This window comes from Urtica dioica, chromosome 5 (genome assembly GCF_054948205.1).
Source record: "Urtica dioica subsp. dioica isolate 48M chromosome 5, U.dioica_male_clone48M_v1_H2, whole genome shotgun sequence".
Lineage (NCBI taxonomy): Eukaryota > Viridiplantae > Streptophyta > Magnoliopsida > Rosales > Urticaceae > Urtica > Urtica dioica.
Genome location: NC_142760.1, coordinates 8,376,008 through 8,386,919, shown reverse-complemented (window position 1 = coordinate 8,386,919; position 10,912 = coordinate 8,376,008). Strand labels below are relative to the sequence as shown.

The 10,912-nt window shown below is 34.7% G+C and overlaps 1 protein-coding gene across 2 annotated transcripts; it reads left to right on the top strand.

Moving 5' to 3' along the window:
• The first annotated feature begins 7,608 nt into the window (after nucleotides 1-7,608).
• Nucleotides 7,609-10,357, top strand: LOC149395069 (FLX-like protein). 2 transcript variants are annotated; one of them, XM_089614001.1, is made up of 4 exons: nucleotides 7,609-7,753; nucleotides 8,692-9,219; nucleotides 9,308-9,407; nucleotides 9,781-9,979. In XM_089614001.1, the coding sequence occupies exons 2-4, from the start codon at nucleotides 8,735-8,737 to the stop codon at nucleotides 9,805-9,807; spliced, it is 612 nt and encodes a 203-aa protein (XP_089470127.1). In that variant the 5' UTR covers nucleotides 7,609-7,753; nucleotides 8,692-8,734; the 3' UTR covers nucleotides 9,808-9,979. The 2 variants fall into 2 exon arrangements, with proteins under 2 accessions (XP_089470127.1, XP_089470126.1); XM_089614000.1 differs by having other exon boundaries at nucleotides 7,611-7,753; nucleotides 9,308-9,423; nucleotides 9,781-10,357.
• Nucleotides 10,358-10,912: the final 555 nt, after the last annotated feature.

Here is a 10,912-nt window from a genome sequence, read left to right as displayed (position 1 = left end):
ATATTAGCCAATTAACGATCATTAAAGTGATTAAGGCTATAAAGGCTTAAATTTTGAGGTTCAAGTTCTTGTAACCTCTCCGACTTGGTGGACTATAAATAGATGCATTCACCTCTCATTCGGACCAAGGATTAAAATCTCGCGCGAGATGGGAGTATCTCGCGCGAGATCTCGTGTTTTGGAAGAGTGCGAGAGAGGTACGTTAATATCTCGCGAAGTGTGTTAAATCTCGTAATATCTCGCGCCATTTTCCGCGTTCCATTTCTCCCCATTTCTCGTTCGTGTAAAAGCTTATTTTGTTTGTTTATCCCTCATTTTCGCGTCATTTCCGCAAGAGAAGAAGGAAAGTTGTTGTTGCATTTCTCGCGCGACCGACTACCAAATTTGCGTCGATCTCCCCGGATCTCGCGCGAGAGCTTCATTCCTCGTCCGGTGGATGCTTATATTTGCTCAAATCTCGCCGCATACCGCCGATTCCGTGAGGTAAGCTTCCAAATCTTATTTTTTATTTTTTTTGTTGATTTTTTAATGAATTTTTGAAAGGTTGTTAATGAAGTTATGGTGTACGAAGAAGAAGGCATAGATTTTGATTTTTGAGTAATTGTTCACTTGATTTGATATGGATTTATTATAATCCGAATTTAGGTAGTAATTTGAATAATCAGATGTTGTTGTTAATGTTGATATTGTTGATTTGAAATAGGTTTTTTTTAATCCGAATTTAAATCTTTATTAGATGTAATTTTTTAATTAATTTCTTGATTATTGATTGCTTGTTTGATCTAATTCTTGATTATTTGTTATTGTTACGTTGTTCATTATTGTTAATGTTGACATATTTTGTTACTTTAGATTTACTACTTGAAGAATGAGTTCGGATCCGGCCCCAAAATATTGTACGTCCATTGAGGAAAATACGAACGCTTTTGTGTGAAACTTTTGTGGCCATGAGATGAAAGGAGGATGTGTTACTAGGATGATGAATCACCTTGTTGTTACAGATAATCGAAGAAGTACGATGATGAGTGATAAGTGTCCTCCAAAACTAAGGGAGGAGATGAGATAGTGTCTTGGCCGTGTCCGATAAGAAGTCCAAAAGTAGTTTTGGAGCATATCTTTGGTCCAATATACATATTATATTTTGTGTTGTTTTGTGTGAGAACTCTCTATTACGTGTATCTTTATTTGTTTTTTTTATTTAGATATTAGTGTGACTTTGTTTGAGAACTCTCTATTATATGTGTATTGATTTGTACTCTATTTAGAATTTTATGTGTGAAATGTTGAAAACTTTATTTTAAAATATAATTTTTTTGTGTATCCTAAATTTATACAAAATCCTAATTAAAAAGTTGTTCAAATATCCTGCAGAATACCCTTTTTTGGGTGGTATATCCCGCGGAATGCGGTTTACCACACGGTACAAGATACCCGGAACGTTCATCAAATACCACGGAATACCGCGGTACGAGACGAGATACCCCAAAAATTAGAAGTGCGGTACGACCGTGAGATGCGAGATTTTAATAATTGATTCGGACACACTTCCAGAAATATTTTCTCTCTACTTTCCTCTCCGAAATTGTTTTTGTGTTTTTTCTTGTAGTCGGTGGTTTGTTCTGCTACTGTCTTAGCTCGCCAGTGAAGTTGTGTTGGTGCATAGCTATTCTCTTTCCGCTGTTGTATTCTCTTTCTAGCCTTCGTGATATTTTAGTTATTTATTACTTCTACTAAACTTGTCTTATTTTTTCTTTAAATAAATATCATTCCCGTAATATTTCTAACAATTTCAGCTCCCATATATTCAATAAGTTAACAAAACTTTTTTTCTCAATTAAAAATATTACTTATCTATTTTTCTAATATTCAAAGATGGTTTAATATTCTATAAGAATGATTTATTATACATATGGTTCGAATCACCAAAATAAATCTATAACATAGATAATAAACACCACCCTTTCTCCCACTTTCATCATCAGGCCGTCACGTGGCGTCTTGAGGCGACGACACGTGGCGGCCTTTTTTTTTTTCCTTTATTTTTTTCGGCCTTTCCTTTTTTTTTTCCTCTCTCATCAATATATTTTGTATAATTATTTTTTATGTATATTATTTTTTTCTCCATCTCTCATCAATATATTTTGTATAATTTTTTTTTTTGTATATTATAATCATAATTACTAATACTATATTATACTATATCAATCAAGGTTCGAAATTTCGTTTTCGACGCCGTTTTGAACCTCCTGATTTACGGAAAATCGACACATCGACGGAAAATCGAACGGAAAAATTGTGAAAAAGGGCAATTGATATGCCGTTTTCCATGGAAAATCGACATGTCGATGGAAAATCGAACGGAAATAATATTGTAAAATATATTGAAAAATAAGTATGATTTTACATGTGTGATTTTATCAATATTACTATTTTCAAATTTTTAATAAAATATATCTATAACATTTTTATTTATTTACATTACTTGGTAAATATTATTAAAGGATGTAGTAATACACATTTTTTTTCTATTAAAATGTAATATTTTTTTAACTTTTACATAACTAATATATTAAAAATATGGAGCAAGATTTTCTTTTCCTTTTACATATATATATATATATATATATATATATATATATATATATATGAGAAAATAGGCTTGTAAGGAGGAAGATAGAATCTCACGGATTTGATATAAACATAGGCAAATAGGCAAATAGGCTCCGTGAGATTCTATCTTCCTCCTGACAAGCCTATTTTCTCATATATATATATATATATATATATATATATATATATATATATATATAAAGAAAATATAAAAAGAATCTACTTCTACTAATACCGTTATCGGTAGTGGTTCCGGTAAAAGAAAATTGAGAAGATCAATCAATTTCGATGATCCCGGAAAAATAAGAAATACTCTTATGCTTACGGTTAATAGGTTTAAAACTCTAGGGGAAAAAATAAAACCCGACTTTGATGACAAAAAGCAACTAAATGATAGCGAGGGTAGTGAGTTATCGAGTTATTTTGGTGTATTAGCTAGTGAACATGTTCCAATTTCAATGGTCAATTGGAAACTAAACAAGCATAAACAACTAAAAGAAATGATTTGGAACAAAATACGTGAAGGATTTGCGGTTGAACCCAAATATAAGGTAATTTACCTTATGAGAGTTGGAGAAGAGGCAAGATTATTCCGTCACGAGTTATATGATGATCTAGTCAAAGACAACCTCAATGAACCAAGCCTCTTGAAGAGACCGGAATATGTTTTAAAACGCTACGGGAACATCACCGAAGAAGATTGGATAAACTTCATTGAGTACCGAAGCGTTCCGAAAGGCATAAAAAAAATGAGGAAGAAATGGCCGAGAAGAACGTGTACAAATCTAGAACCGGCCGCGATGGATATTGAAAACTAGATCAACAAAAGGTTAGATTTATATGTTTTATTTATGATTCCATATTTCGTAATATTTTTTTAGTGATTTTTTGTATAATTACTTCGTAATAGTTCTAGGAGATGGGTGAATGGCCTACAAAAGAGCAATTATGGATTGAGTCGCGAAAGAAGGACAAAGAAAACTACAAGGATGAAAAAGACAAATCAATCAGAGATAAAATCGTGAGTTTTTTTTTAATTTTTTTTATAGGAATTAATATTGTGTTGTAATTATATTAACAAATAATTATATATATGTGAAGAAAATTTTATCACAAAAAAGCTACGGAATAGTCATGGAAACCGGAAGAGGGAACAAGTATCTTGCAAGAAGTTTTGAAAAATAATGAACATCTCGGTCGTGTTCGTGGACAATCCAAATACTCCTCAAGTTGCAATTTTAATAATCATTCTTCAAAATCGAGTGACGAGGTAACTAAGCTACGTCGCAAAATGAGTGAGTTAAAATCTTTTATCACAAAAGCATTTACTCAAAATGGTTTGAGTGTGAAAGATGCTAATGTCGAGTTGCCTAGTGTCCTACGTCCAAGTAGTTCCGAACATGAGGAAGTCAATGAAAAGATTGTTGATGATGAAGAGATGACAAATGTCAATGAAGCGACATCAGAAGGTATTTTCATTTTTTTCCTACATAAGTAATATAAAGCTACAATTTTGATAATAATTCATAAATATGTCTATGATTTGCTTAGATGAAAACGATCAACATGAAGTTCACGTGGATCTCAATGTTGGTGGCTTAGCGCGTCCGAATATCAATCCTATCATTATTGAGAAACATGAAAGTATTCTAGCAAGTTGTTCATTGAATCCAACCACGCCGGGACACTGTGTTCGGATGAAAACATCTAATGCCTTCTACTCCTTGATGATTTTTCCAATGGAGGTACGATTGAAGTTGCACAATGGAGAGCGTACATGAAAAGCGAAGTAGTTCATTCATCATCTTTGGAGGAAGAAAATGTATAAGTGAGCATTACCGCGCCGAATATTAGAAAAGCCAAATTCCCATTTCCCACTGACGAAGTTAAGACTACTGAAGAAGCCATAAAAGACTTTTTTAAGTGGCCAAAGAGATTGGTAGAAACCGAAATTGTAAAAGAGAGTCGCGGTCTGACGGTCAAACAAGTGTCAAAGCTCGGTGTTGATAACGAACCAAGCATTGATGATGGTAAGAAGATTCCATACATCTTGATTAATCCAAAGTTTAGATTGCTCGCTCAACATGTCAACCGAGTAATGTTACCACTCTCGGAGGTCATCAACGTCAATTTTGTAAAAGTATTATCACCGAGCCGATTGGGGTGTCGTATGAAGATATTTATATTTTTTTGAAATACAAAGAAATATGCGCTCCGTGCATAACTGTTTACATGGGTAAGTGTTTGTTTTATATTTTTTCTAATATGAATATACTATATTTAGTATTTTAATTGATTCAATTTTTGTTTGTTCTAGTTATCTACAATCCATAGTAGTCAAAATGAAGCGGAGTGGAGATATATGTTTTGTAGAAGCAGTTTGAGTGGCAACCTTAACGACAATGAGACCCATTTTTTTACACGAGTCAAAGAAATCAGCAACGTGGTACGAAATTGCAAACCAAAACAACTAGTATTGATGCCGTATAATTTAAACGAACATTGGATACTCGCTGTCGTCGATCTTTGGAAAGACCACACAACGTTCTTTGACCTGTTGAGAAGAAAAAAAATCCCGCACGATTTATCCAAATTAATAAAGACGTAAAGTTTTAGTTTTTTAAAGTATTTCTTTTACACAAACGTTTGTTTTCTAATGTTTTTTTGTTGTTGTCGATCAATGAGTGTTATAGGATTTTTATGGAATTCAAGCTTGAGCAACTAGAAGCTCAAAATAACGGTCAATCAACCTTCATCAAATGTGGCTCGGCTCCTAAACAGCCCGGAAACATGGAATGCGGGTATTATGTCCTAGCTTATATGCGTGATATTGTTGGAAGTGGTATTGAGGGGTTACAAAAGAAAAAAAAAACATATACAATGCAAAAATTAGAGAAAGTACGAGAAGAGTGGAGGTTAATTTATGTACAAACTTTTATTGAATTCGTTGATTAGTTTAGTTTTTATAAACTTTGGATGCATGTGGATGTAGATACTTGATTTTGAATGTCGTGGATATTTGATTTTGGATATTATGGATTTTTGTTTTGTATTATGAATTGGATATTGGCTTCTGGATATTGTTATTTTTAGGTACTGTGAATGAATAACAAAAGGGATTCTTAAAAATCCAGAAAAATGGCCGCAGCAAAATTATCAGTTTTGAAATTGATATTTTCGCCACGGTCATGCATTATTCACGTTGTGGCAAAGCTTCCAAAAAAGGAAGAGTATCCCGTTGTGGAAGTCTCACTGCAGCGTGAAAAAATAGCCACAACGAGAATACTGATATTTTCGCCGCGGCCAAGCCTGTTTCACGCCGTGGGGAGGCTTCCACAACGGGAGACTCTTCCCGTTGTGGACTATTTCGCCGCGGCGTGAGTCATTCATGGCCGCGGCGAAAATATCAATATTGGAATTGGTATTTGCGGCAATGCCCTTTCAAATAAGACTTCCTATAGCACAACGGGAAGATTGCGTTGTTGAATCGGGAAGCTTCCACAATGGGAAGCTCTCCTGTTGTGGAAGCCTTCAACAGTGGGGGCTTCCACAACGACTGGCACCCGTTGTGGTAGCCCAGAGTTGTAGTAGTGTACACACCACACACATCTGTATAAGTTTGTGGTTTGGATATAAATACGTTATGTGAAGGGTTATTAAGTTATATAGCCACACGGATATAGTGGATTGAGATATAGCCCACCTTTGGTTAATTTCTTGTAAATAGCCAAGTAAACTTATTAACAGATTAATAAAGGGCAGTGTAGCGAAATAGCTAAAATGAAACTATGAAATTTGTTTTTAGCCTATGTTTCACAACTTTTAGGGAAATAGTCAACAGACTTATGTGACAATAATTAAGGTCTTATTTACCCTTATTTATTAACAAATTCGTCACTTTCTCTCTCTTACTTTTTTCATACATTTTTTTTTACATAAAAACTTCAAAAAACCATATCTATCTCATATGAACTCGAAATTGAGTGATTCCAAATCCTACGGATTCGTGACGCCAAGATCTTCAAAAATAGATCCATTGTGTTTGATGAAAAATCATGTTTAATACCATAGATGTAGAAAAATCACGTTACTACTTAAATATAGAAATAACTGTAAATTTTTGAAATTATAAAAAAATAAATAGAAACGTAACTATGATGCATTAAACATAATTTTTCATCAAACACAATGGATCTATTTTTGAAGATCTCGACGCCACGAATTTGTAGGATCTGAAATCACTCAATTTCGAGTTCGTATGAGAAATATATGAATTTTTGAAGTTTTGATGCAAAAAAATATTTGAAAAAGTTAAGAGAGAGAAAGTGACGAATTTTTTTAATATATAATGACAAATCAGACCTTAATTATTGCCACATAAGCCATTTGACTATATCCCTAAAAATTGTCAAACATAGGCTAGATCCAAAATCACATGTTTAAAGTGGCCTAGTTACTTACAAATCTCAAGACTTATTTAACACAGTCAAACATATATTTTAGGTAGTTAATAAGCTGCCACATATTCAAGTTGGCTATTTACAAAGTATTTACTAAATGTTGGATAATTTACAATTCTTATAGTTTAGGTGGTTTACGTAGCCAATTTTTTGTTATGTGAATTGAAATTAACAGGTTGTGATGTTGTAATATTGGATATTATATTGGTGTAAAAGCAATTGCGTATTGATGATTATAATATATAGTTTGCATAAATCTTAAGTTAAAAAATCAAAAGATACATGTTATATACATATATATATATATATATAACATATTTGATAATAATATTTTCGTTCGATTTTTCATCAGCATGCATTTGAAAACGGTAAATCAGTAGCTCATTTTTACATTTTTTTCGTTCGATTATCCGTCGACATGTCGGTTTTCCGTAAATCGTAAGTCTGGAAACGGAATTGAAAACGGCATTTAAAACCTTAATATCTACTAAATATAATTAAATATAAAAAAGAAAAAAAATATAATTCTTAAATAAAAAAATAAAAAAAAACAAGAAAAAAAAAAACTAGTAAGTGATAGGATACCTGTACGATTAGAAAACACCCTCTAGCCGTCGCTCCCAATTGCTCGCCGTCTCGCCTTCTCCCACCGTCTAGCACCGTCTCGTCGTCACGACCACCAGGTGATGTTCAAACTCTTATTTTCAGTTTTTAATTATATTTTGTTGACGTTTTGATCAGTATTGCTTGAATTTCCTATTTCATTGCGAAAATATATAATTGGTGTGTTTTTACTCAGAATAATATTTGTTGTTTTTAGTTTATGTAATTTGAAATCGTCTAAATCCAAATTCCGTTTTTGGCAAAGGCTAATCAAGATATACCAGGTAGAGCATTTCAGGGTCCCTAGTTTAGGGCTCAGATGATGGTTTCTGTTCGTGTATTAGGATTTTGGGGAATTTTGTCCTGGGTTTTGACTTATAAGTTTAGGGCTGCGTTTTTCTTAGTTGAAACTGTATAAAAGTAAATGAAAAAGAAAAAGTCAAGTCTTTATAACAAGTCCAAATCTGCAACTTGGTGTTCAAGCAAGGTCGTTCACGTAAAAAAATCCCAGCTAGCATACGCCTCATTTTCCTGACCTAAAACGTACGTTACTGAGGCATTTTCCGGGCGTGTTACCTTTTCCACGCCTCAGTACGTACGTTTTTAACATTTTTTACAAAGTGCTCGTAATATGATGCAGAATATTAAGTGTGGTTTAGTGTAGCTCTCAAGGATAAATAGATTTGAGATTTTCATGTTGAATGAAATGAATAGACAGAGTCGCTGAGACTATATGATGTTTTGATTAGAACCTCGAACGTGCAAGGTGTTTTCTTTTTTCTTTTCTTTTTTTCTTTTTATTTCTCGATAAGGCCCTTGGTATTTTCTTAGTCTCGTTTGGATTGTGAAAATTTGAGAATGAAATACTAAAATACGGATTCTTTTGTGTGTGCTTACTCAAATTCTCTCTAAGCACATCCAAACAAGAACTAGAAAATTGTATGAAATTTCCTATGTTCCTTGGGTGTACTAAACACAGCAGCGAATTTTGATTTTCACTTAAACTTTTCCTCCCCAGATTCATCTTCTGTAGTAAAACCCGAGATATTAGCAGAGACATAATGCCAGAGAGGCGTGCAGGGCACTCTTTGAGGCACCACCGCGAAGTGGAATTACCGGATCACCCTGAGTTGTTGGAGACCAAAATCGCGGCTCAGGCGGCGGAGATAGCGAAGCTCGTCGGTGACAACAAGAGGCTTGCTTCGAGCCACGCGGTCCTGAGGGAAGAGCTCACGGCGGCCCAGCACGAGGCCATAAGGCTCAAAGCCCACATGAGGAGCGTCCAAGCCGAGACCGACGTTCAGCTCCGCGTTTTGGCCGACAAGTCGACCCGAGCCGAGGCGATTGTCAGGGCCGGCGAGAGCGCGAGAAACGAGCTCGCCAAAGCCATCAGAGACGCCCAAGGGATCGTCGCTGACCGCCACGAGTTGACCGCCAAAATCCAGGAAGTGAACAAGAAGCTTCAGATGGCGAGGGACGACATCAAGAGCCTACCCGGTTTGCGCTCCGAACTCGACAGCCTGAGAAAGGAACACCAGAGGCATCGGTGAGTTTCACGGTTATCTTTTCTTTTTGTAGGGGAATGATATATCTAGGTGGTATGTTTGTTGTTTTTTTTACCGTCGTTGGAATAGCTCGACGTTTGAGTACGAGAAGGGTTCGAACATGGAGCAAGTTGAGGAGCTTGAAGAGATGGAGCAGAAACTTATCTTGATGGCGGAGGAAGTAGAAAAGGTGCGGAGAGCAATCGGTAAGTTTAAGGTTTTTTTTTCTCTCTGTATTATGAAACCGAATAACAAAAAGAATAAAGAAAACACACAAAATAGCCATGTGGAGCTAATTGATTAGCTAAATAGTCAAATGTTGCAAGTGTTTAGCTTTAGCAAAGTAGCCAAGTTAAGTTCGGCTATTTCAGACAAACCTTACATATTTAGCAAATCAATTAGTTTCAATTGGCTGTTTACCTAGAACACTTACTATACTAATAGATTTGCAAAATAGCCAATCAAAACTCAAATCGCAACATAATTGAAATTAGTAGTAATTTAAAGAATTATGTCCATGGTTCTCATGTTTGAAAACTGCATCACCCATGCACACAAAGCAGCGCGCCAGCATTCTATGGCTTACTTGAAGCCTGAATTTCCGGCAATGCAAAGAAAAACTGTGACTAGGCCGCTCGCTCCCTCCGAGAATGTCTGGGCATCGGTAGGAGAGAGAACAGCCCAGTCGAATGAGGATGAGGCTGCAGTGGGCCCCGCAAGTGCTGAAGCTTCTGCTTCCGCCTCCGCAAGCGGGGGAGGAAAATGTGAAGAATCAGATACTCCAGAATGAGTCTTTTTTTTTTTTTTTTTTTTACATAGAGAAGAAAAGCTAGTTGTAAATCGGTTCAACTTGGTTGGTTTTCTGGTCCATTGCTTACTGGTTTTGTAGTGTGCAGGGATGGTTTGTTCCAGTGATCAACCTTAATGTATGTTAGTTCTCTCTATCTCAACAAAGATGGGAATTAAACCTCAACGACAGCCTTCAATGACAAAATTTTAAAAAATTGTATGTTTTTAAAAAAAGATATTTCTGTCAGGTTTCTTTTTTTCGCCCTCAAAACACTCGAATCAGGTCAAATATAGGCTATAACTCAAAAGTAGTTTTGTCAAAGTGGGACAGGCCTAATGGTTAGAGTTTGGCTTGGCCTTGTTTTAGCCTGAAGTTTGAACCATCCCTTCCTTTTGGGAAAACAACCGCTATCGTTTTAAAAATAATATTTGTTTAATGGTAAACAATTATTTTACTCATAAATAAAATTGTAAATAGTCAATAAAGTTAAATAGAGGTCAAAACAATAAACACAAAAAAAAGCTGTAAACATTAAGAAAATTACTATTCACAACTTATAAAAAGTTATTTTAGTAATAAAAACTATAAACATGGTATGCGTAAAAGTAAAAATTATAGAAATTATCCTTCGTAGGAGTAAATAAACCTCTTATTCCACATTACTACTTAAAAAAAAAAAAAAAAAAAAAAATTACTAAAACAAAAAATTACAGATCCAAAAATCCTCATTTGAATCTGAATGGTACAATTACATAACTGCCCTCATTTGAATTTTTTCCTTTTTTCCTATATCCTATTTTCCTCTTTTCTCTATAACCTCTTACACGTCTGTTCATTCCTTACACCATTCCCTTTCTCTCATTTTCATTTTTCGTAAACCACCCTAACGCATAGAGAAGGAGAGC